The 27,175-nt window shown below is 38.0% G+C and overlaps 1 protein-coding gene and 1 pseudogene across 1 annotated transcript in view; one reads left to right on the top strand and one right to left on the bottom strand.

Annotated features, from left to right (window-relative positions):
• ABCB5 (ATP binding cassette subfamily B member 5) overlaps positions 1-23,671 on the top strand; it is a 32,370-nt gene extending 8,699 nt beyond the window's left edge. The window contains exons 10-28 of the mRNA XM_061997403.1: positions 944-1,057; positions 1,830-1,940; positions 4,291-4,416; positions 5,658-5,861; positions 7,089-7,259; positions 9,782-9,943; positions 10,409-10,645; positions 12,104-12,250; positions 12,740-12,844; positions 13,582-13,659; positions 14,316-14,399; positions 16,402-16,605; positions 17,446-17,546; positions 18,854-18,994; positions 19,434-19,590; positions 21,188-21,385; positions 21,648-21,854; positions 22,802-22,948; positions 23,474-23,671. Of these exons, the coding sequence (XP_061853387.1) occupies positions 944-1,057; positions 1,830-1,940; positions 4,291-4,416; positions 5,658-5,861; positions 7,089-7,259; positions 9,782-9,943; positions 10,409-10,645; positions 12,104-12,250; positions 12,740-12,844; positions 13,582-13,659; positions 14,316-14,399; positions 16,402-16,605; positions 17,446-17,546; positions 18,854-18,994; positions 19,434-19,590; positions 21,188-21,385; positions 21,648-21,854; positions 22,802-22,948; positions 23,474-23,671 (2,892 nt within the window). The remainder of the gene's footprint in view (positions 1-943; positions 1,058-1,829; positions 1,941-4,290; positions 4,417-5,657; positions 5,862-7,088; positions 7,260-9,781; positions 9,944-10,408; positions 10,646-12,103; positions 12,251-12,739; positions 12,845-13,581; positions 13,660-14,315; positions 14,400-16,401; positions 16,606-17,445; positions 17,547-18,853; positions 18,995-19,433; positions 19,591-21,187; positions 21,386-21,647; positions 21,855-22,801; positions 22,949-23,473) is intronic.
• Positions 23,672-25,944: 2,273 nt separating this feature from the next.
• Positions 25,945-26,890, bottom strand: LOC104561876 (uncharacterized; annotated as a pseudogene).
• Between the last annotated feature and the right edge of the window lie 285 nt (positions 26,891-27,175).

The following is a 27,175-nucleotide window of genomic DNA, read 5'->3' as shown; positions in this document are numbered from 1 at the left end:
TTTCAAAAATACTAAGCTGAAGAAAAGTTATGTATGTGGTGTATATAATTGTCTCTATTTTCTGCCAAATGCTTGCTAAATTAGTCGTTAGAAAATTGCTTGGAATAAAAGAACTGGAAAGAAGGCATTCACCTTACCTAGATTTTGATAAACCAAGTTTGAACAGGGCACCTTGATTTTTTTCCCACTCTAATCAGTGTAGAGGCAAAAGTATCTGTGCTTTTTTCACTTGTCTTAAACCATATTGTAGGGGAGGATGAGCAACCTAGAGCTGGTTGTTCAGGAGCAAAGACATAACCTGGACGGCCAATAAAATTCTGGCTAGACACTAAGATTAAATGAATCCCACTGGTGTGCTAAATGTGTACTGGGAAGTCTTCGGTATCTGATTTAGCCACAATGTCTTCTCTTCATTTTGTTGTTATTTATTTGCAAGCATTTACTGTGTATGACTTACTCTTCTAAGTTGGTATTAGTTTGAGGATATTAAACTATCTTCTTGCCATCAAAAGTTTAATTAAATGCTTAACTTCCACACTCAAGTGACTTCTGATGTCCTGACTCTTCAGTATGATTCCTCACTGCATGTCAAGTTAATTGTGTGTTGATCCTGCAGTTGGAGTTTCTGTTAAGAAAATCTGGACTAAGTTTTGCAAGCATTTTAATTTTGGAAACATCACAGAGAGATATTTGTTTTATTTGTAGATGATAGAACATGCAGTAGCATTAAAAAGATCTAAACAAACATTCATGCCCCAAAGGCGTGTGTCAGTACTTACCAGGAAAATGGAGAGTGGATGGAAGCAATTGTGAAACACACCTTTCACTAGCGTATTTAATTTTCCTGGAAAGGCTGCACTAGAAAGACTTAAACATTTAACAAGCAGACACTAGTGACTCTGTAATTGCTGTTAACTGTGGTGCTTCCCTCCATCTCCTGCAGGTGTTCTTCTCTGTGCTTGTTGGAGCCTTCTCCCTGGGCCAGGCAGCTCCCAACCTGGAAAGTGTGGCTAACGCACGTGGGGCTGCCTATGAAGTATATCGGGTTATCAATAAGGTAAGTATCTAAGTACAAAAGAAGCTTTTCAACCAGACCTTTTTTTTCCCTGTTTTTTTTTTCTCTCAAGATGTAACAAAAACTCTCAAAAGTCCCTGAAACCATAAACTTCGTAGATTCCTTCATAGATGTGTATCTGAGATTTATAGATGAGGTCTTTAATATTTCTTTGTATTAGACTTGTAACTCCAGAGGGAAACTAGTAAAACACTATACTTTTCTTTTTAAAATGCATGAACACACAATTTCAGCTGAGCTGGATTTTCTGGGGGAGAGGGGAGTTGGTGAGGAGGGGATTAATACTGTTATCAAAAGCTATAATAATATAAAGCCTTAGTGCTGATACTACTATGAAAAAGGTTTTCCGCATTGCTATTATCTTGTTTTTGCTGTGTTCTGCAGCAAATGGATATCTGTATATATAAAATATTAAAAATAAGTAAGACTAGAAAACTCATGCAGAAAAGGCTATATCGTTCTTGATATGAATATGAAACCCTCCTGAATGGATAAATGAGGGCCAAGTTTTGGCTGCAAGATATATACTTAAGTTCTGCAATTACAGATTTTATACTGTAGTGCACAGTATTTGTCAAAGCAGAATTCACTGTTAGATGTCCCCCTGCATTCAGCATCTTGCAAGTAAAACACAGCAGGTATATTGCATTGTAAACAGCAGCTAAGAAAGTAAACAAGAGAACAATGTATCCTGCTGAAATAACAGCTCCAAAAGTGTAATAACCAGCAATATATTTCAAAAACTTCTCTCCAGAAACGGCTTATAGACAGCAGTTCTAATGAAGGCTACAAACCAAACAAGCTCGTGGGAGAAATTGAATTCACAAACATCTATTTCAGTTACCCATCCAGACCTGATGTTACAGTAAGTGTTCAGATTAATCTACTGTACTGAAATTCTGGAGCCTATGTCAGTATTATTTCTCTACTTTTGTTGCTGCTAAATGCAAATTATATTTAGAGATTGTGTGCTACCAGGGGAAAAAAAATGGAATGTCTGAAGACAGAGTTCTAGTCTACTGCCGCTGGCTACCTGCTCACCATTCTTCTCTGCTGGACAAAGCTAAGAAGAATGTGTTATACCTAGAGTGAATTTGTGTGATGAGGAGCTCTGGTGAAATAAATAAGGCTTTTCAAGATGTCTCATTAAAACTTCCAGACCTTACAGAGTTAAAGCAGGAAGTTATTCTTTCTAGTCATAGAATCATAGAATGGTAGGGTTGTTGCTTGTATGGAGTTTCTGTGATACCTCACAAGAAAAACCAACTGTGAGATGGGCTTTGCAACAATATGCCATCAAATGGATTGAAACATATCCTAAATACACATTTGGAAGCTAAATGTTATTTTGGACAGATATTAAAATTGCTGTTTGATAAACAGGTGTCCCTATTCTTTGCCAGTGTGACTTTGCCTGGTAAGTGTATTGTGCAGTGTTATGTACATGATGCCATGGTGAAGTTGTGGTGAAGTTGGTTTGACTTGTCTAACATGTGCAAGAGTTTATAATCTTTTAAAGACATTGGCAAAGGTGAAAAGAAAGGGTATTTGTTGCTGTTGTTACTTGAAGAAAAAGAAAGAGATTTCGAATGCCAACAATTAAAAGCTGGACATCCCAATTAAGGGGTAAGAATGGGGAAGTTCATATCACTGTGACTATTTGTTCAGCTGACTCTTCCCACCTTAGTCATCTGAGATCTATCCCATCGGGTATCAAATCTGTTTCCAGAAGACTGGAACTGCTGAAGTATAGACCCAGAATAAGGCTTTCTGCCTAGCTGAAGGCAATGCAATGCATCTCTTTTCACTCTTGTCTCAGAAATCAGAAGTGACAGGGCAAACTCTTCATCCTTCGTAAAAAATAATTTTCAGATGAGCTACATTATATGTCTGCAATCCAAATGGGAGGGAAATAGCAAATAATCTGTCCTCCTTCCCAAATCTACTGAGTCAGCAGCTGTTCCAACTAAGAGTATCAATGTTATTTAATAGAGCCAAAAGGAATCGGCAAAAATGTGTATAAGTTTTCCACAACCTCTCAAGCAATAGATGCAACATAGTGTGATCTCCTCTGTCCAGACCAAACCAAATGAAAGATCTAAGGAGTCTAGTTACTGTCAGTTTTAATCTTGAAAAGACTTTACCTAACAAAAGTGAGTTAGAAGTAGTCTATTAGGTGGTTGTGACTACTTGCACCTGGCAAAAGTATGGTGTCTGGAATATACTTCTTGCTTGATATTGCAGGCACCAGTATATCAGCTTCTTGATGATAGAAACCCCACTGAATGTAAAACAGGGAGAGAAGAGCAATATTGCAACTATTTTAATCTCTCATTACAAAAACATGTATAGGCAAAATTATAAATCAGCCTGGTATAAACAAAAATGAGAGTTCCCATAGCAGCCAAATATTTTGGCAACTACACAGCATTACTCATATATGAGATGGACATCTTTGAACTAAAATATTTCTAAACGTGAAAAGGGCAATAAAGATATCATTAATCTGTAACTACTCCACAGGCTGCTGAGGCTGTTAATGGTAAGCATTGGGATTTTTTAAGAGCTTTCCAGTAATTACCTTGTCAAAATAGCTATTTATAGTCTAAAAATAGAAGAAAACTGGCTTGTTTCTAAGCAATAATTTTTAGCACCTTTAGAAATATTTTTCTGTTATTCTCAGAATGTGTTATGTCATTATCTAAGCACTGGAAAACAGAAGACAGCAGGAGAACCTAAGATGTCGAGCCTGCTGCCACATCACACAAATTGAGAGAACTGTGGCTGTGTCTGTATAGTTGATTTGAGTCTGCTGGGGAATTTTCCCAGGCACTGGAATGCAATGGTCTTTGCAAGGGAACTCTTAAAATGTTTTTTGGCATGTACTTGGCCTGTTCCAGTTATTCATCTTTTCAAATAATTCCCAGGCTTGGTTTGGTAGCCAGAAGGAACCAGGGACCATTCTCAAAAGGCAGGTTGCATGTAGCCATCCTGTAGCGTAGGTGCAAGCTCTTTTGTATCAAGGCCCCCAGGATTTTCCCGGATACAAATAACTTAGTAATATTGCCATGCCTTCAGACTATACCTTTTACTGCTGCCTTGATTATTGCCATAGTTAACTTGACAGGCTGTTTTCTAACCAAACGTATCAAACTAAGGGGTTTGGTGGGGTTTTTTTTATTGTTTTTTTGTTTGGGTTTTGTGTTTTCTTTCAGATCCTTAAAGGTCTAAACTTGAAAGTTCAAACTGGGAAAACCATTGCTTTAGTTGGTGCCAGTGGCTGTGGAAAAAGCACTACTGTTCAGTTGCTGCAGAGATTCTACGATCCTGTCCAGGGACAAGTGAGTGTTTGCAGGTGAACTGTAAAAAATGAGAGCTATTAGGATAAACACGAGTTTCCCATATTGACTGAATATTGATTTTTTTTTCTATTTTTACAAATTTGAGGCTATCTCTGCCTAGTTCAACATTTCCACAATTTAAATTTCAAATTAACTATCATATTCTGTTGGACTGACTTCATTATTCTCCTCCTCCTTTCAGTACTACGCCAGAAATAGTAAATATCACAAGTCTTTGAATAGATGCAAGATCTGAATTTAAAACTATTTTCATCAACAATTGGCTTTTAAGGTTCTGTATACTTTTTTAAACAAACAGTGCTCTACTCTATTTTGCTTCCTTTTCGTTGAATGTAAACTAAAACCTGGACAGAATTTTCCTGTTAAATTGGTGTTTTCTTGGCTCATTTTTGTCCATCTGCTAACTCACAACAACAATTTCCGTAATTATACACTTTATGCTTTATGTCTGCTCTACCACTAAACACTAGATTTGGTAAGTATAAGGTAAATGCTTCTCATAAACTTCCAAAGGAAAAAAAAAAGGAGAAAAAAAACCCAAAGATATTTTTAAGGGAAATGATATTTTTATACTTAATATTTGAAGAATGTTATTTAGTTGTTACTGCTAGTTGCAACTAGGTAAGCATTTCTAATAATAAGTGCTAAATTATCACTGCATAGTGTATCAAGGTGGCTATCTATTAACAACACATTGTTTCTGTGACTGTTCATTCCTGTTCCCATTTCTCAGTTTTTTGTTCCTCCCCTGTACTAAAGTCAATGTTCATAGGACCACATTGCAAATTATCTAGGTTAAAAATAACTTTCCCTTCCTGTCAACTTGGAATATTTCTTTGATCTGAGGTGAAAGACAGTTACAGAGGCAATTTTGTAGCCACAACTATAAGGGCAGCAAACCAGCACAGGGGTATGAGAAAAAGGTAAAAAAGTATGCAGGGAAGCTGGAAAACTCTTTAAGCCAGCTTGTACAGTATGACTTGGGGTTGGGTGAACGCTGTCTTCTCTATTTATGCTGCTCATCACCAATTTCTTATTTGTGCGGTGTGTGGAAAAGCTACAGTTGTTACTTCTCCCTCAATATAGTTTTCTGCTAAATACAATTTTTTTACTTGTTTGTCCTTACCTTGTAGCTAGTATTTAAGTAGATTAATAGTAATTAATTGATTTATTATGACCAGGATGCTTTTCCTCAATTTTTGACACATTTTTCCTCTCAGATTACCTTAGATGGTCGAGATATTCGGACACTTAATGTAAAATGGCTAAGAGAAAATATTGGTATTGTGAGCCAGGAGCCTGTCTTGTTTGCAACAACAATAGCTGAGAATATTCGCTATGGCCGAGAAGATATTTCTGATGCTGAAATTGAGCAAGCAGCCAAAGAAGCCAATGCTTTTGACTTTATATCTAGACTGCCTGATGTGAGTTCATGAATTTCTTTTGAGAATAAGAACAAAAGATCCAGTTAAGCTGGTGTCCTGTTTCTAAGAGTGAGAACATGGGAATTCAACTTGTAGTACAACTTCCAAAAATACTCTTACAGCCTCCAGTATCTTTCTATTCAGGGACTTTCTGGACTAGATATTGTGCCTTTGCATGATTGCCTTCAAAGAATTTGTGCCTAAGTCTCGAAAAAGTGCTGGTGCCTTGACTCAGAAGGGAAGCTTCACAACTGTATTACCATTACTCATCTCACAAAACATGGGAAGAGTTGGACTTTTAAACAGAAGATCCTGAAAATTAATCCTTTGTCAGGAGCTCTCTGAACATTCAATAGGAAATGAAGGGCAGAAGTAAATAAGTATGCACTTAACCAAGGCTAATTTTAGCAGCTGGGAGCTTGAGCTCTCCTTCTGCCTGAGATTCACAGCTTTGAGCCCTTACCTGGCAGTAGGTGACTTCTTTCAGGATGGGAGCAGGAAGTGACATCAGTCATTCAAAACAGATAGTCAGGAATGGGCAATGGTAAGTCCTTCCTTTTGGTCCTGCAGTTTAAAAGATCTGGAAAAAGCACCCACCTGAGATTTTATTTCAAATTCTTTTACTACCTGAGAGCTTTGAGCCCCATCTCTCAAGCATGTGCCATTTCTATCATGTCAGTCGGTTCCCATGTTCCTTCTCAGGAAGAGTTATTTGATCTTATTTACTCTTAAAGAGCTATATAATGAAAGACTGCAGTGGACTTTGAGACTTGTCACTTTGGAGCAAGTGCCACCATTGGTAGGCACTGAGAGGTAGCTCCAAGGGGGTGTTTTGGGTTCAATGTTTTAGGCCCTAGTAGGTACCTGTGATCCCAACCCTGTCAGAAAGATAGGCGGTCATCAGCAAATGCAGAGATGCATTTTACAGGCTTGTCTTGAGGAGATCTGGGGTTTGGAGCACTTTCTGAGAAAGTAGTAAAGAGCAAGACTTTAATGAACCCTAAGTTCAAAGTTAGGTATCTAAAATATGTAATGGGTGTAGGAGGGCTTAGTAAAGGGCTAGAAGGATGGATATTGTTGCATGTTTTCTCTACCCATGTTTAAGTTGGCCAGATAAAGGTACCTCTCATCTAGAAGCTGAATATTTATGTTTGCATAGAGAGGCAAGGAGTTCAATGGAGACCTGTAAATTCTGCCTTTTTTTTTTTTTTTTTTTTACTTTTTCAGAAATTTAACACCATAGTAGGGGAAAGAGGAGCTCAGCTGAGTGGAGGACAGAAGCAGCGAATAGCTATTGCCCGTGCCCTGGCAAGAAATCCCAAGATTCTTCTTCTGGATGAAGCTACATCTGCACTAGATGCTCAGAGTGAATCCATAGTACAAGCAGCTCTCGATAAGGTAGGAGTCATATTATTGAAGCTAGCACGAAAATATGCAGCAGCACTGAAGAAGAATTAACACAACACCACAGGTTTCCATTGGAATAAATAACAATGGAAAATAAGATTTAGATGTTTTAATTTGAGTGTTGACAGGGAGTTTAAATGACCAAAATTTTACTTGGGAACCATGTCTTTTTGTGGGGGGTTTTAACATTATAACTAATTACCACGATACTTACAATTGTGTGTAACTAACTTAAGTCTCCTGCACTCTGTTCCTCAAATCACAGTTGTTCATTTGCTAATGAAGTATGGATGGTGTTTTTTTCAAAACAAGGCATGAGGACTGAATGGCTTTCAAGTAGATTAAGAAAAATCTATACTGTAATACTAATACTACTCATTCTTCATTGAATAGTTGCTTCATAATTTTTCAAAAGGCTCTTGGGATTTAACAGTCTTTTTTATTTACAGACAGTGAGTGAGGATCAGATTCTATACAGAACAAAAAGCTGAGCTGGTTACCAGTACTGAGTGTCTGCCTCTGGTGTTTCAGCCCCAAATCCACAGCTCTAGGACAGGTGTTACTGCAGAGCAGAGCTGTCGGAGCTTGTACCTATGCCTCTGTCCCACCAGCTCACAGTCTGTTTGTTGCAGCCCTCCTTCGTCAGCAGTCTTTGCCAAGATATCATGAAGCCTAGAGGCTTTGATTAAAAAAGATTTTCATGGTTGGGCTAGAATGTTGTTTCATTTATCTTATATTTATTTCAAAGTGTTTTTAAAAGCTAAGTGAAAAATTCTGCCTTTCATTTCAGTAGTTATGAACAGAGAGATGAGGTACAAGTATGGTTCAAGGAAAATACAGAATTTACCACCTTCATTGCCAGTCAGTTTAAATCTGAGGTAAAATGCAGCTGTTGGATATATTCACATGACTATACTGATAGTAATGATACTGAAGTAACATATGGATGCAGAAATAATATTCATCTGATCTAATTTGTACATGATTGTTGTTATTGCTGTGAAGTTAAATGCTAAAAGATTGCTGCTTCAGCCATAATTTAGGTTTCTTCTGCATATTATTTAATTCCAAAATCAAATACTAACCTTTTCTAGAAGCTTGTTGCTTCATTTAGTGTGTAACAGAGAGAGATCACTCAGTTAAGGAGACTTTTCTATATACATTATTATTCATCCTTCAGCATGTTCCCAGAACACATCAAAATGTGCTCTGAATCATAACTTATGTGTCTTTTCACAGCTTTTTGATGTCCATCAAACTAGTCCCTAATGGAATTTGCAAATTTCTTCTCAACATCCCTGACTGGAAAATATGGTGATAATATCATTCATTATTTTTACAGCTGAGGAGCTGTGTTAACTATATTAGTATATTAACCTCACAAATGTGCACTGTTTCTGAGTAGTCATATGCAGATGCTTGTAGTGTTCTGTTTTTCATTTAACTTTGCATCATTTAGAGCATTTTTCTTGTTCTGATTGCAGCTCTGAGCTGCAGTGGTGAGAGCTCTGCACCTCTGTGCATTAGGGCACAGGCATAAAAAACTGCACCAGGACAAGAGTTCCTGTGACAGGCTTTGAGTGATTCACATCAGATCCATGAGAACTTGGTGGCAGGTATAGGAGAAGAATCCAAATCTCCATGGAAGCATTCATCTACTGAAACTGTCTTAAACTTCTCCATACCTCGGTTCCTGTGCCCATATGATGGGCAAATCCTTTTGTAACAAGTAACTTCCAGCAGGCTCCTTGACTGTAGAACATACTAAAAGCCACCATTTGCTCCAGGCATCAATGAGGAGGGAAGCTGTTCTCTGGCAGCTGCGAGCTGGTGTATGAGGACTAAACATGTTCCTGGTCTGTGCGTGGAAGCTGGAAATGGATGGAGATTGTAACCTCAGACTGAGGCTTCAGCAGCTTTCCTTGCCAAATCCCAGCAAGCCCCTGATTTGAGATGTAGTATTTCAAAAGTCTGGGAGAAAGTTTTAGGGAGTGTCTGAAACACTTTTATCCTAGATGTGCTCCACTCCTCTACATTTTCCTGCTAAGTTTTGTCAGAGGTCATGCTAATGTTATACTTCCAAAAGTATGCATTGACAGTATGTAAAGAAAATATCATCTTTTTATATACTAGCTATCTGAGCTTTATTTTGAGAGAGATCTAACTATTCTGACAGCATTTCCCTCCTATGTGTGTGGAAACATTTTAGCTCAAACAGTTCAAGTTTGGTAAAAAGTCAAATAACCTTCAATATAACCTTTACTACCTGCATTGTCTGTCTAATAAGATTAATGTGATTTTTCTCTACCTGAATTAGGCAAATGAAAATATCTTTACTGTTAAACAGGAGACGTGAAACCAGGAAAAAGAACCCAAACTTGGCTTTTAGAAGAAAGAATTCTGTTTAATGTTTGGATATATTTTACATTATAAATATTTAAAATAATGTTTTATTTCTGTGCTGATTTCTTGCACATTTTAATGGAAATATCTTTTGTTGGTTTTTTTGCAAGGCTCGGGCTGGACGTACCACCATTGTGATTGCTCACAGGCTGTCTACCATCAGGACTGCTGACACTATTGCTGGATTTGAGAACGGCATTGTGGTTGAACAGGGAACACACAGTGAACTCATGTTGCAGAAGGGAGTCTACTATTCTCTTGTAATGCAGCAGGTAAGGGCAAACTCACTTATTCTCTATCTCACAACGTTGTGAAATTATGGTACATGGAGTAATTCTTTAGTTCCTGCATGTTGTCCAGTTGGCAGCTGCTTGGTCACTCTAGTCTGGGCATGGACATAGGCTTGGAATTCTTGTTTTACTCATAAAAATGTTTCACTTTTTACACAATCCAATATGTCAAAAATACGAGTTGTAGGCACAGACTACATAACTATGGCATAACCCCTGAATTGTTAGAAACTAGATGGATTCTGTAGACTGTTTAAATTTTAAAAAGGGAAATCAGGACCAAATAGTCCACTGTTTCACTATCACAGGCTGAAATATATGTGGCCTATAGGCAACATTGATCCCATAATTAAAAAAGCAGAGCTCATGAGAAAAACAAAACAAAACAAAATCCTGCTTCATCCTGCTCAAAGCATCCTGTGACTGAATACCCTGAATTCTCACTAGGGCTGTAGCAATGCAGATGAAGATGATAGGACAGGAGAAGAAAGTGAAGACATGGGGACTGAGGAATACGAGGAAAATGATGGAAGTGGTGTTTTGGAAGAACTGACTCTTCAAGATCATTTTGAAGAATCGGTGGTTTCTGGGAGAGGCAGCATTCGAAGAAGATCCAGCAGATACAGGAGCAAGAGACATTCCTCCAAGGAAAAGTCCCCTGGAAAAAAGAAAAAAGAGTTGGAGGTTGGTATTAAAACTTTCATTTAGAATTTTAGCGATAACAAGTAAGCAAAAACATGAAAAACATAATTTTCATTACTTTTAGATAACTGTCTGCCATGTTCAGGTTTTAGCAACAGAACTTTGCTTGTCAAAGACGAGTAAAACTTGTTCATAGCAGTCAATAGGAGTAGATGCTAATGGACTCTGGATCAGACTTTGGGTAGACAGCCCAAGAGAAACTTTATTTTGTTTTTTACTGATTTGTATTTGAACTGCCACTTTTTTTTGCATGGCATGTAGGAAGATTAGTTTGGTTTTATTTTTTTGTTTGTTTGTTTCAGCTTGTTTAGTTTTTCTTTTACCAGACTTCAGGACCCTTGAAGTGAAGAAGATTTAAATTCTGAAGTAAAACCATGGATTCTTTCAAATCTATGGAAGTTAGAATCTCATCTGTAATATAGCATCTGATTATTTTAAATACTTATGGAAGCCTTGGTGTAATTTGTATCTATCAATATTCCGTTTCACTAAAATAAGGCTTACAGCTAGCTAATACATATTTCAAATCATATGAAGGAACTGGATCCATTCTCATTATCACAAAAGTGTTATGCAACTTGAAAAGATATCTTTGTCTCTGTATTAAGACTGCTTAAGACCCCAGAGGACATAGTGGACGTCCATTGTCTAGACTTCAATATTCGTCATTTTCATAAGAAATTAAGAAATCAAACATCCAGTGGTTGTTTCAGAAAGCTCAGCCCACCATAATGATTTAGGTTTAGCCACTCTCATTCAGCATCTGAAACATGGGATAAAATAACCAGGATGCAAGAGAAACTTGTAATCCCACCTGACATTTTTGGTTTTGTTATTTTATTTCAGTGTTTTCATTTTCTGCTTTTCCAGAACTCATCCTGTAGAGGCATAGACACTTGAAAAAGTTAGAAAAGCAGAATAGGGCATTTTGTACTTTCAAAGGAGATGGAAGCTAATTGGCTGTTACATATACTTCCATCATGATTTTGGTAATGATGCATAAGCCATAGTTTTTAAAAGAGAAAGATGACCTCTCTATCCAGTTGTATTACTGCCAGCCCACTAGCATTTAGCTGCCATAGGGATCTTTTCAGTCCTCTGAACAATGAGACTTTTAGTTCTTGATAAAGATTCAAGCATTAGTTGCTATTCATGGTGACGAGTCCTATCTGACTTTCAGTGAACTGTCCTGGCAGCTTTTCCTTCATGAGTTAGCCTTTTGTTAAGTCTTTTGCCTTCAAACCTTTACAGTGCAGTTGAAATTCTAGGAAACAGCAAAGCTGCAGACATTCAGCGAGTTTCACTCTGGGTGCACAGAGAGGACTTTCAGTAATTTACCAAGATAGTTCACTATTCAAAGCATAATGAACACCCACTGTCTGGGGAATTTAATGTTCTGCAGCTTTCCAAGGAAAACTTGCAGCTTTCTCTTTCCTGTAGGAAGAAAATCTGCCTTCTGTGCCTTACTCAAGAATACTGGCTCTGAACAAACCTGAGTGGCTGTATATACTGCTGGGAGTGATTGCTGCTGCCATCTCGGGTGCAGTCCATCCTGCGTTTGCTGTTATATTTGGCAAAATAATTGGGGTAAGGTCTGGGGTTTGATTTTATTGGAGGGGAAGGGGCAGAGGATGGGGAGTGGGTTTGATTTTTTTTTTTTTTTTTTTTTAGTTTAGCAAATGGATATTGCAATCTGAGCCTCCCTCATGCTCAGACATTTCTCCAGTTCCCCCTGTGTGAGACCTTAGTTGGGATTTACTAGTACAAATGGATGCCATGAAAAATGGATAAATGTTGAAGTGACCCTCTAGGGTCAAAGCCTGGTGGAACTGTATCTAATTAACAGGGAGAATGAGGAACAATACATAATTGGAGCTGGGGGAACAAATTAGCAAGATACAGGCTAAATGGAAAGATGGACTGTCTTCTGGCCCTCAACAGAATGTTGACTAAGACTGATTTCAGAAGACTTACTAAGAGAAATTGAAGCAGACAAGCTTCTTGAGATGAAGGCTAGTTTATGTAACTGGCACTCATTATCTACATATTCATTTTTGTGGTTTTCTTCTTGCATAGGCTTTTCAAGAAACAGATCCAGAAAAGAGGAATAAAAACACTTTGGTGCTTTCTCTAATGTTTCTTTTACTTGGAGTGATTATCTTAGCAGCATACATAATCCAAGTAAGTGTCACTGCTGAAATGTGGTAAGTTTTTGAGCTGTCTAGCAGGCTGCAGGTGTAACTCATATCAATGCCATCTGAGAAGCAAAACACCAAGTAAAGCTTACAAAAATACGTGGAAGTGCCAGAGTTCTTCCTGAGATATGTGAGGTTTATGGATATGTTTACTTTAAGATATATATCCATGATGTTGACTGAAGTAAACCACTTGAAGGCAATGTGGATTCAGCATGATTTAAATCAAACTTGAGGGTCTGGACTTAAAAGTTAGAGTGACATTTCTCATTGACAAGCTATAGGCTCTTGCCAAAGTAACTTTAAAATAGACTCTTCTCATAGGAGACACTGTTTTTCATCACATGAAGCAAACTCTATCATTTGTTGTCCTCTTATGACTACCCCATAGCTTGCAAGAAATAGTTACTACCACTTTATACCATAAAATTCATTGGTGTGACTGCTGTAAATGTCTCTGGTAGTAGTCAGAGTAGGGTGGCTGAAGACTAGATAGGCCAATTTATCTTTAGTGCTGCTGGGGCATTACAAGAAAGTTTCTGCCTTCTTTGCTGTGTTCCTTCCTTCTGTGAGAAAATAGAGTGAATGTGAATGACATTTTTCCCAAGACATATATATGCACAGGGGGTTGTAGGTGACTTTTTAGTGTCATTGCTTTTGTTGTGCAGCTTTATAAACGCAGTTAAAGCATCAAATAAGAAAATGTGACTTTTCCTCCCCCAGGGATTCATGTTTGGGAAGTCTGGGGAAATACTAACAATGCGACTGCGTTCTTTGTCCTTCAGAGCATTACTTCAGCAGGTAAGAATTATGCAGCCACGGTATCACGAGAAGCAGATGGCTTTTGCAGACTGTGTCAAGGTACACATTGGGTTTTAATTGTGAGATCTGGAGAAAAGAAAACAAAAACACATCTCTTTCACCACTAGTTTAGGCAAAAGTACAACTTTTCTGAAAGTTTCTTAATCTATGTGCAATTTGACTGCAAATAGTCTAATGACATAGGAGTGTCATTGCAAATGTCCATATTTTGACATGCCAGTATGCACACAGTTTGCCACTGTCTGTGCGTGCAAGGATGATGAAAAAGTTCTTCTGTAGTTAACAGCATGGCCACTTGGTAAGAACTCCTCAGGCCCGTGGAATGACTGAGTAAAAGGAAGTTATAATAAAAGTTTTCAAATAAGCATGTTAAGAGGAACATCACAGTTAGTAATTCTACCTTGACAGTGAACCATTAGGTGTTCATGATAGAATAATGCTTCTTAAGCTTTTTGGTTTAGTTTACTTGAAAGATTCTGACTACAGAGGAAGACTATTACAGCCAGCCATGACGACACGTACTTCCATTTCCCTATATCCTACCTGAGCTGGAAATGTTTATTAGTAATCCTAATAAATTTGAACCATGATAAGAACATGTAATTCTTTGAAACAAAAATTAGTGTCTTTTGCAGGATATTGGATGGTACGATGATCAGAAAAATTCTGTTGGTGTTCTACTAACTCGACTTGCTACAGATGCTTCCCAAGTCAAAGGGGTATGCTGATTCTTTTTTGTGTGTTTTGAATATTCTTTCCTTAAAAATATTAATTGCAATTGACAAGGGACATGGTTTATTTGAGAAGAGAAAGTAGTAAATCTATCTTACAGACTGGCAGTTGCATTTACGTAGCAAGCTGCTGACACCTTGAGAATGGCTTCCCAACTTATTATTTATGAGAGTTATAAAAAAATCCAGCAGATGTTCATGTACCTTTCATTTTCCTCACTGCAAGTCTTTAAGCTATCATACCTGTAGACCACTTCACCTTGCAAAGTGCTGAGGACCAGAATCAGAAGACCCCAGGTTTCTACACCTTATGATGGGTGTCACCTGAGTGTCATGAAGAGGTTGCATCTGCTAATGGTAAAAATCCTTACTGACCTTGGTGAAGAGAACTCTTCTTCCCATTCCTCAGCAAATGTTCTTCACACACAAGGAGACCAAATAGTAGGAAACAGTCCAACATTAATCAAGAGCACAGGGAGTCAATGATCAAAGAGGGAACAGTGGTATGCTCAGCAGTGTTAGGTTAGTGGTTGGACTCCATGATCCTTTGGTCTTTTCCAACTGAAATAATTCTATAATTCTATGACTCAAGGCAATAGTATGGGAGAAGTGGTCACTGTCCACTAGCAAGAGAATATGCCAGATTCTGCATAGTTCCTCCTACTGCTCACCTCATCAGCAGTCCCTGACAATCTGCCAAATGTCTCTGCTTCTTCCCTTCTCCTTGGGGAAAAAAAATCATTACAGGATTTGTGAGGGGTGAAATTTTACTGGTTTATTTTAAGAAAGTTTTGTTTCCTTCAAGTTTATACATCAAAACCCCTTTAATCCCTATATTTTTCAGTGTCTCTAAACTCCAGTTTCTCTCTCCTGTCCTTTCTTGTGGGCTTGTAGTGAAAAAATAGTCTTTGACAAAACTTGGTCATATTAGTCTTTTAAAATTCCGGTTTGCTTCAACAGCACTAACTATATCACCCTGTCAGTGTTGTAGAAAGGAGGGGTACACAGAGTCCTCTAAATACAAAGTCAACTCGTTTACAAAGCTGTTGTATTCTCTGGAGAGCTACAGAATATCAGTTAAGTACGTACTGTGCCTCATGCCGTGCTGGCTGAAGTTTCCAAATCCATCTTTATGTGCAGCTCCTAGAACATATGGCAACAATTCACCTTGGCATTGGTTTAATTATTACTATTTTAAATTTGATTGAACAAGAAAAGTCTTTCAGGGCAGGAAAGTCTTTGGCATAAGGGAAGAATTTTTGCTTTCCACTTAAGGATTTTTGTTTTTTCGATCAAGCCAAATTTTGGAAGATTAACTCTTTCCACAGGGCTGTTTTCAGATCTTTTTTGATGCAGATCAGAATGTACCCAGATGCTAGATGCTAATAATTTTTAAAGCTCTTGATGAAAATGTCACAGACTAGGAGGAGACAGGAGTTCTTTGGTATGAGTTTCTTTCCCACTCACCATCCCATTGAGATAAAGCATTTGCACAGGGTGGCCAAATCCTTTTTTTTTTTTTCCCCTGAGAACCCAACCACCAGGTGCAGCTGTGTGAAAATCTGAGGCTGAATAGTTTCCACCACCATTGGTGAGATGGGTCAATGAACACCTGTTGTTAGAATGAAGGCTCTTTTGGCTGCTGCTGATCACACGACCGCCAGTCTGCCCTGCTCTAATGGTGGCTACAGTCCTCTGTGCTTCAGGTGGTGCAGGAGGTCCTGGGTATATATTTCTTTTAAAAACAACTATATAATCATCACCAACTGTTTAGGCTACTTTTACCACACTTGAAGGCCTGAATGCTGGCAGGTATGGGAAATTTCTAGGAACAGTTACTTAAGTAAGTAGATAATATCCATGCATGTGACCACACATGGTTTTGTTTTCCAGATGATTTATAGCCTTGACTATAAAGCAATTTGCAGTGGTGACAAGTAACAAAAGAAAATCTAATAACAGATATCTGGGGATTCTGGGGTTTTCTCAGGCAACCGGGAGTCGACTTGGACTGATGACGATGACTGTCTTCACCCTTCTGACTGCCATCGTTATTGCTTTTGCATACAGCTGGCAGTTAACTTTGCTTATCCTGGCCTGCCTTCCTTTCCTTATTGCTACGAATGCTGTGAGCCTTAGCTCTGTGTCTGGTCATGCCGCAAAAGATCAAAAAGCTTTGGAAGAGGCTGGAAGAGTAAGTTCTCCAATTTTAACTACAGGGTTATGGTGTGAGATCACTTTTAAGGACAACATTGTAGCTATATTACAGCTGACTCAATTATCCAAGATAAATGAAAGGGGAAGAAGAGAGGACAGGACAGGGTGGGGGATGAAGGGAATGTTTATATATCCCCAAGAAAAGTAAAACATTGATAACACAAAACATCTGTAAATTAGGCTATAAAAATGCATTTGAAAGCCTCCATAGAACATTTCTGCTCAGGGACAGCTGTAGTGGCAGCAGCCCCAGCACTGGTGCATCTTGTGCCCAGGACGAACAGCATAGCTCTGCACTGCTCTGTGCTTTGGCCAGCAGCATTACAGGGCTGACCCATCAGCTCCTAACATTGCTGTTTTATTCTATCATAAAATACAAACCATTTACATGCTCAAGAGTTTCAAGGTACTGTCTTCACCTGATAATGCTTTTCCAGGAGACAATAGTAGTCCAGGCAAAAGTGGAAGCTGTGTTTAGATGACTGAGGTTTGTTTTATTGAGCAATCTTTAAATCATCAGCATCACAATGCACAGGTTAGAGCAGGGGCTGCTGATGCTACCTGCCTGCTGGCTCAAGGTCCTGAATTCAAATATGCTGCTGGCTTCAGCCCCACACCATTGACTTTGTAGCTGTGGGATGAATCTCATTGTTCTGGGCTTTACTTCACCTAGTAATAGACCTCAGTCTCCTCTCTTAAGCAAGTGTTTTCCGATCTAAAATAATAAATGCTAGAGAAAAGATCAAGGTTTTAGGAGATACGTTGTAGATTGCAATTGTAACAGTTTACCTGTCATTTGTCTTATTTCCCAATTTAGATTTCCACAGAATCAGTGGAAAACATAAGAACTGTAGCTTCACTGACCAGGGAAGAAGCATTTTATGAAAGATACGTTACTAGTTTGAATGGTCCATATAGGTGGGTTTTTTTTCTTTAAGTCTTTCTTTCTACATTTCAGACTTCTTATAAATACATTTCTTGCAAACTCTCCCATACACAAAAGATTGGGAAGCATATCAATGGCTGTTTACATAGTTTTGAAATTTGTTCACTCAGTATATTTTAATACACATTATTAAACGCACAATGAAAAATCATTTGCAGGATTTACTTTTTCATTAAGCAAACACTTTCTAAACTGCATTCTTTGCAATTGTGTTACAGAATATTATGTATGTCTATAATACAGGACCTACATTCACTCCATTTCTGTGTATTGCATGATACTGGTTAATTCTGGAACTGGCATTTAACTCCCATACTGCACTCTTTATTAATATAAACCAGTTTTATTCTACTTAAATTACTTTGAAACTGTAAAATAATTTTTTAGATTTCCCTTGCTTGACCTGTTATATCTCACCAACTTGTCTTTATTGAAATGTGTTTGAATCATCGGGGGGGCAAATTTTTCTAGATCCATTTCATTAAAAAAAAATAAAGTAGCCCAGAGTCTAATTTGTTTATTTACTCCTTTGAGGTAACTGATGTAAAAGAAGGAATTTTAAATGCTGCATTGTGTGATCTGTTCTCAACAAAAACAGTGTTAAAATTTAGTGTCTAAGGATCTGGTGATACCCCCAAAACAGGCAGGATGCTTGCCTAGACTTTCAAGGTCTCTGATTTATAGCTTGGACTAGAAAGGAGACTTTCATTTCCTCAGAGAGCATCCTAAACCATGAGGGCAGAGAGTCCTCCAGACCCCAGTTCAGTGTGTGTTTAATTATCTACACAAAACAAAGCTTCTCTGGAAGGAAAGATTGAGAAATAGATCCTTGGTCTGAATCCCTGCAGGGATACCTGGCAATATGGCCTTGCTCCAAATTGGAATAAGTCTCTGCTCAGATGGGAAGACCAGGCAGAAGTCTGCAGACCTTCTTCTGGAGACCACTTATTTTATTAATAAAATGGATAGTTTTGGTAGTTGTTTTTAACTGATTTGATGACCTGCCCTGCTGCACAAAAACAAATTAAGACATTACAAATAGCATAACTGAGGAGGAAGGATCTCATTGCTCTTTCTGTTCATGTCACAATGCAAGTTGCTTTTAGGGTCTGGCAGTGTTTTTTTCCTGAGGGTGCACACATTCTGAACTGATTTATTGTGTTTTCAGGGGATGAACTGTTTTCCTTGAAAGCAGTAACTCAAAAATAAGGCCACTCCACACTAATGTCTCCTATTTCTGTTTTACAAGTTAGTTACGGAAAGTCTGTTTCTTTATCAGAGATTCTCTGAGAAAAGCTCCTTTCTATGGAATTAACTACGGAGTAGCTCAGTCTGCAGAATACTTTATTAATGCAGCAGTCTTCAGATTTGGGGCATGGCTCATTGTCCATTGTCTGAGCAACTTTGAAAATGTATTTATGTAAGTATAAATTATAAAATGGAAAAAATCATGGTAGTGATTTCAGTGCACACAAATTACTTTAATTACATAAGTGTTAGGGGGTTACAGATTCAGGAATTCAGTCCAGTTGGGAGTGCAGATGGGGTAGAACAACAGTTTTGGGGAAAGGTGCATATTTAGGCATTGAGGTGGAAAGCATATGGCTGTGCCCAGCACACTTTCTCTGGAGAAGTCTTTGCTGTTTGATGTTACTTCCAGGCAGAGGATACTGCATAGAGAACTGGTGTGATATATCACTGCTCGATTATAAAGTACATAACAGAAGAAACAGAACTTCCTAATACTGGATGACATTTGGGAGAAAGAGGGGACTTCATAATCTAAGGATGTTAAAACACAAGAAAAACAATACATTGTTCTAGCTGCAATGAATGATGCTTTGCCTCTTGTTTTTTAGAGTCTTCTCTTCCATCGTATTTGCAGCTATGAATGTTGGTCAGTCTGCTTCCCTAGCACCAGACTATGGCAAAGCTAGAAAGTCAGCTCAACGAATCTTTCAACTTTTGGATAGAAAACCTCTAATTGACAGTTATAGTGAAGAAGGTAGAAAATTGGTAAGTTGTTTTTTTTTTAAAAAACCTTGAAGCAAATTAAATTACTGTTTTTTTTGTCTTAAAACTGTACTCAGAGTTGTGGGGTTTTTTAGGGCATCACAGAAGTTGGACAATACAAATAGTGGTACTGCCTTGTTATTTTTAATGGACCATATTATTTTTGTTTTTTGGTCAGAAGCGTGTACCCCTGAGTGAAGTTTTGCTCTGAATTACATTTTAAAAAATTACTCATCATTCTGCTGAGCCTCATCTAAATGATCTCAGGAAAACACTGACAATGTCAGCTCCACTCACAGTTCCATAGCCTTTGTAAGAGTTTACAAGAGAAATAAAATAGAAGTGCACTTTTGTACTCTTTAGGTAGATAAGAAAGACTGATTCCTTCACAGACAGAATGGTTTTGCCAGAATCTGTTCTCTCAAAACTGTGGAAACTCTTACAAGTAAAAACATGCTCCTGTGAAGTCAAAACTCCCTTAATGAATCATGTGTTTTTCTCTAAAGCTGAGAGGAATGGGGAGGGGAAGGAAAAACAGAGAAAAAGATATTTTTTTTTAAAAAAAAAAAAAAGCAGCACCCTAAAACCTCACCTGTAAAGCAAGGAAACTTGTCAAATTGCTGCATTAAATGCTTTCAGTATATATTGTTTAGAAGGATTACATTTGCACATCCATGTAAGTTTAAAATTAACTTTCTGTATAGGTTTTAGATGGTAGGCTCTACTCAGGAAGCCATAATCCAGTGTCTATAACTTTAAGCTTACATACAAGAATTCTCAGCCTTTAAAGTTACGTATCTTCTTGAACTAGAGTACTCTGGCACAAACACTGAAAGATTTGGCAGAAGGTCTTTGATAAAATAAAACTTTCATGAAAATATTTCTAGTGTAAACTGGACTTGGGTACTAGTGATGCCTATGACTTCACCAAAGCAAAGCTTTGAACCAATTAAATTAGATCAGCTGCTGTGAGAGCATTGTACTAGCAGTGCCACTGGTGTGCACATGGGGCTGGGTCCTAACCCTAATGATAGGAGAGGCAATAGCCTTAATGTATGCCTTCTATCTGACATTTGTGCTTAGAAACTGGCCTGGCTAGAATAGCTGATTAACAGTTACCATTGCTTTTAAAACACAACTTCTTCTACATGCCTGTAAATCACAAAGAATTTATTTCTGCATTAATAATAGTTGATCTTCACCTTGTGTTGAAGTCATTTGAGTTGTGTTACCTGCAGCATGCGATCATCAGGAAAGCAAATACTGTAGCTGATATCAAGAAAAGTGCTTCAATTACATGTGTCAGAAATGAAAAATATTAACATTGTTTATTTGTCTAATGTGAAAGTGAAAAATAGATGAGATCTGGAAAACTGTTTCTCATGAAGGATTTAGAGACTTACATCTGCAGATAATCCCATAAATAATGATACTGCCCTCAATCCCATATGTTATTTAAAATGGGAACTTCAAAAGCGGTCTTGAAAACATCCTCCCAGACTTTCTGGTCAGTTCTCTCACTTTAATAACCAAGTTCTACAAGTGTTCTTAAAGCTAATAAATGCTTATATGAACATGTGAACTCTCTATTGCTTTTCAGAGCAATTTTGAAGGCAACATTGAATTCAGAAATGTCCATTTCGTATATCCAACAAGGCCAGAAGTTCAAGTTTTGCGAGGACTCAACGTGAAGGTTAACAAAGGACAAACATTGGCATTTGTAGGAAGCAGTGGCTGTGGCAAGAGCACATCCATTCAGCTCTTGGAGAGATTTTATGACCCAGTGGAAGGACAAGTGGTAACAATGGACTTGTGTGGCTATTAAGAACAATTAAATCTACAGAACTCTTTTGTCTTCCAAGATAATAATCTAACGAAAGGAAATATTTCATCTAGCCTACCAATTCTTTTCCATTGTACATGCAAAATTTACTTGATCTCAGATGGGAATCTAACACATAACAAGCTTCCTCTTATAATTTGTGTTTCTTGTTTACAATGTGTGTCTGAGGATGAGCTCTGTAGTCAACTTGGCATCATTTTTCTGTTGCTTTTTCTAGTTAGCAGATGGAATTGATACCAGATCTTTACATTTACAATGGCTGAGGTCCAGGCTGGGCCTGGTGTCACAGGAGCCCATTTTATTTGACTGCAGCATTGCTGAAAATATTCAATATGGAGACAACAGTACGGTGGTTAGTCAAGAGGATATTGAAGAAGCAGCTAAAGCAGCAAATATTCATTCCTTCATTGAAAAATTGCCAGAGGTAAGAGATAGTGATCTTCTAAAAGTGAGATTAGATATTTGGAATTATATGGAGACATCTAGATAATGCCTATTTACATAGATAAAATTAAAAGTAAACATTTTTACTTCCCTTAATTTAAAAAAGTATAGAATTTCTGGTTTAAAATTTCAGTGTATTTCAAGCTTAACATCCTTCTTAATTTATTTGAAAAAAGCCAATATTCCAATTAATATAGTAGTAGACAAAGCAGACTGAGAGAGAAAATATGAGGACACTATAAATAAGTCTTTTTTTTTTTTTTCCCCTTTGCCAGCTGAAGTTTCTGAGAGATTTTTCTCTTAAAATAATTCAGTAAAACTAAATTCTATTCCTTATTGGATGGGCACACATAGGAAGTGTTTCTTAACAAATATGAAGGGGCAATAAATCAAAAGTGAATGGCATGGCATTTGACCATCATGCCTGCCAAGAGTTTGATTGTAACAAGGAAAAATGCTTTGACAATTTGTTTTCACTGTAGTTCTGTACAACTTCAAAACTATACCATGATGCTGAAAAATATTTAATCTTCATTATTACTAATGACATTCAGGATTCTTTATTCACAAGTAACCCAGGATCAAGTTCGTCATATATATGTGTCTAGTTACTCTTAGTAATCATATGCTTATAGACAGATATCTGTGGACACTTTATTGCTGTGTCACTGGTGGTACCATTCAAGATCTACTCCAGTCTTTGAGGAAGTACATCAGACCAGATATAAATATGTGTGACTCTATAGATAACTGTTTACACTAAAGATGTTTTTAAAACTTTAGTTTCTTTAAAACCACTTGCACTAATCTTTTCTTTTAAGATGGGAATACCTAATGATTTTTATAGTCACACATAAACCTTTACTTTTCTAATCTTCCTTCTTTAAGGGTACTCACGAGCCTTCTTTTTAAAATTTTAACATCCAGAAATATAATACCCAGGTGGGTGAGAAAGGAACACAACTCTCTGGAGGTCAAAAACAAAGAATAGCAATTGCCCGTGCTCTGGTTCGTAATCCTGCCATTCTACTTCTGGATGAAGCTACCTCTGCTCTTGATACAGAAAGTGAAAAGGTAAGCAATGATTATAACATGTGATATATACATCTATGTATATGGTTAACTGCTTTCTGTAGAATAAAATAAATGCAAACACGTTGCAAATGCTCAGCTTTGAAATAACAGGGCAGGTGTATCATGGTATCTTTTCTAGATGCAAACTGTGAATTGAGTGATACTAAATAAACAAGTAGAAAAGCCCAAAACTTAAGTAGAAAACAGTATGGGGAGCTGATACTCTTAATCTGTTTTGCTATTAGCTGTATTTGATGGTAAATACTGACTTGCGTTCTGCCCTGAACTAGATGCCCACTTCCCAATGTCTCATGCTCATTTGATCAATCTCACTGACCTCAGTAAGAAACCCTCACTGAGTTGAGGTAAAGTCTCAGTTTACATGAGTAAAGGTCTCATGTATGCACTGACCTATATATCTGGGAGATATATTCAGGTGATAACAAAGGGTAAGAAATCAAATGTGGTTCTTATGACAACTGAAGTCTTTCCTAGTGCTAAAAGCATTTTCACATCTGTGTGCAGATTGTCCAGAAAGCTCTGGATAACGCCCGGCAAGGTCGAACCTGCATCATCATTGCTCACCGTTTAACGACCATACAGACTGCAGACATCATCGCAGTGATCCACAATGGCAGGGTGGTTGAGCAGGGCACCCACAGCCAGTTACTGGCAAAGGAAGGACACTACTATGCCCTTGTAAATGCACAAGTCTCTAATTAGTAGTGTTTGCAGACTTTTTTTTTATTATTATTATTTTCTGGGAAGACTTGGAAAACTTACAGAGAATTAATGTTGGCTGTGTCTGTGCTGATGGAGCAGGGACTGTGTGTTGCAGCCTTGTTTCTGTACCCAGTGCTTATCCCGTGGGGATAAGCAGTTCATGCCCTCCCGTGGGTAACAGAAGGTGCACAGGGGAGTGTCAATAATGAATCTGCTGGGCGGTTGTGTAGAACGGTATCTGGAGAGAGCCAGACCTGGCCTAATCATAGCTTAAGTGGGCTGTCTTGCTCTCACTGTGCCCCTAAACCCTGGCCCATACTAAGTGCTACAGACCAAGGCAGTACCAAAGTACAGCAGTGGTCAAGCATCATGCATAAGGAGTGAGCTGGTGTCTGCACTTGTCTCTTGGGTTTCTTCACCAGCCAGATGCAGCCATAGAGTCTTCTTAATTAAAGATGACTGTCAATTCTTATTGACCATTGAGATTCTGAGTAAAGGCACTTGTATTAAATTTAGAGAGAAGGGCATTGGATGGGTGAGTTTGAGTGGTTGGTTTTTTTCCCACTCTATGCCACATTTCTAATATTACTGTGCTTCGTACATTTCTTGGAGATTCAATATTCTATTTCAGACAATGATTGTAATAGGTACTAGCTTTCCATATAGAGATAAACTGACATAAAATATACCATTGTTGTGTTTAGTATTTTTCAATTGTAGATTTAACAGAGTTTAGTGGTTCTTTGCATTCATTAGGGAAAATTTCAGAATCTTGTGAGCAAGTTAGGATGGCTTCTTTAGGATTGGACTCATGTCAGCCATGTAAATAGCTTCACTTTAAAAAAAAATGTAAAGGATCTTATACTGAAAAACACTTTCTTTTGAATAGACATGGTGTTTAGGAACTTGATTTAGTGGCAGACTTTTGGTAATGCTAGATTACAAGTTGGACTTTATCTTGAGGGTCTTTTCAAACCTAAATGATTCTCTGATTCTGTGAATAATTTTAAAAATTGCTTGAAGTGTTCAAAGTCACAGAATGGTAGGAGTTTGGAGGGGACCTCTAGAGATCATTTAGTCCAACCACGATGCTCAAGCAGGTCCACCTAGATCAGGTCATACAGGAACACATTCAGGCCAGTTTTGAAAGCCTGCAGAGAAGGATACTCCATAACCTCCCTGGGCAGCCTGTATTTGTGTGGACACAAATACAATAATGGCCTCTTTTAGCTTTGTCAACATTAGCAAATAGTCCAGCTGCAAACTTTGGAAATGAGAAATAATGTGATATAATTTCTTAAAGGACTGAAAAAGATGCTTGGGCTGTTGTTGTTTGTCCAAGTCAGTACAATACCAGACACCAGTGTTGTTATTTCACTCACAGGTTTGATTATAAATTCAATTTCCAGGCCATCGAAGTACAAAGGTTTCATTTTTATTTGACCACGACCCTTTAAACCCTTTGTTGCGCCCAGTTTTATCAAGCCATATCCATTTTTAAACATCTCTCTCTTCATTAATTAGTTTGTATGTGACTGTCCATTGACACTTGCTTTTCCCCACATCAGCTCCTCCCTTCTGAGTGAGATTTCAGCAACATTTTCCTACAGTGGGAAATTAGACTGTCCATGTTTCACTGTCATCCCAGATAATGTTGTCAGTTTCACTGTAATTACTTCCAATTTGTGCTGGGGTAAAGGGTATGGAGGTCCATGGCCAGCTCAACGACTTTAGGGGTCCTCCACAAACCCAGCAGTGGCTCAGGTTAAAGGTTTGGCTTACAGCTCTTGCTAACAAAACAAATTCATTGTCTTGAAAAGGATCATATGAGTAGGGGAAACGGGAGAAGATTGTTTTTTCTTCACTCTTATAAAGAAATCCCCAAAACACTATAATCAAAAATAACATATGCATTTTAACCAAATTATATTAAAATCCACACCTGCTTTGCTCCTTCTGTGGGCACATCTGGATAGCTTGTTTACTCCTGAAAATAAAACAAAACAATTTTGCTTCTCAGTTTAAAAAGAGGGAACAATCCATTGACTGTTGTGAAGCATCCTTAGTCTTCCAGGCATGTTAATTAAGGGATTCAGCAAGTGAGAGGGGAAGTTCCAATGGCTGGCATTTCTACCAACACTGGCCATCCACGGGAGAATGTTCACTTTCCAGGAGTGCTAGGAGTTTGAGTTCTTGAAATTAAAGCTGTGAGTTTGGGATAGAAGGCATTTAATAGGGGATATCCATTTATTCCCTTTATGATGTTTTAAAGATCATTTTAAGAACCCATTAATTTTTAAAATGAATTTTTGCCCTGACCATTTCTGTACAAGTTTTTCCAATTTTTGGGTCAGGAGTCCATCCATCAGGTCTTGGGGAATGCCTTTCTGAAGTCCTAAGTGCCACAACTCATGTTGAGTTAAGAGTTTCTGCCTCCCAGGATTATTTCTACAAGGTGTCCTTAAATCCTGGCCTTTCACAATTGATGACTGCCGATTGTTAACTTGCTCTACAACCCATACAATCTTAATTTCATTTTTTTGGCTACCAACAGGGCCATATTTTCTCTCAAAATTAATTAATTCTTGTGCTACCTCCCCTCATGTCCATAATTTTCTCCCTATCCACTGATGGTCAGGGGTCACTATCCCCTCCAAAGCACCTCGAATTTGTTCTCCATCAGGGATGTTTTGAATCCTCTCTTTTAATTGAATCCCAATGGGTTTCAGGAAGTCAGGAAGTCCCAAGATTAGAGGAGTCATCTTCTCTGGGTCCATCAAGCATCATCACTGGGGAGCCCTGGTTGGGCTTGAACTCCCGATCATGCATCATCTGGAGACAGGCTGCCTTTAGCACACTTTCTATTAACTGATCCACCATACCTGTTATGGCAAGGGGATGTCCCCTTTCCAAGCGGTTAAGTCCTCCAGCCCAATATGTAGCTCTCTGAGTTAAGGACCATGAGGTGGTCACAGGTAGTTAGAAACACACCTGGACCCCAATATCCTTCTGCTTCTTTCTCTGACAACAAAATTCCATCTCCTTCTGACAAAGATATTCTCCACGCATACTTAATTTCCCATTCCTTTGCAGTCCTTGCAAAATCTTTTCTCGGTTTTGCTAATTCAGTTGCTGTAAATAGGACTTGTTTGGTGATAACCTGAGAACGGTTATCACCAACATCCTCATACATATACTCTGTTTAACCAACGGATACATGTTCAGTGGCCTTTCTGTGCCTTCTTTTGCCCTTTGCCATTCCTTCTGGGGATAGATGTGCCATATCCCCTTCTCTGCAAACTTCGCTTCTATCTCTGACTGTATCCACTTCCATCAAAAGTTGATTTCTTAGTTCCTCCATTAATATCATATATTGATTCTTTTCCTCTTCCAACAATTATTTACTTTCCTTTAATTGTTCCTCAAGATTTTTATTACCATCTGCAAGGAGTAGAAGATGGTACTTCAGTAGAAGTCTCATTTTTACACAAGTCCTGTTTTCTC

The sequence above is a fragment of the Colius striatus genome, chromosome 5 (assembly GCF_028858725.1).
Source record: "Colius striatus isolate bColStr4 chromosome 5, bColStr4.1.hap1, whole genome shotgun sequence".
NCBI classification, from domain to species: Eukaryota; Metazoa; Chordata; class Aves; order Coliiformes; family Coliidae; genus Colius; species Colius striatus.
This window is presented reverse-complemented; position numbering and strand designations above follow the sequence as displayed.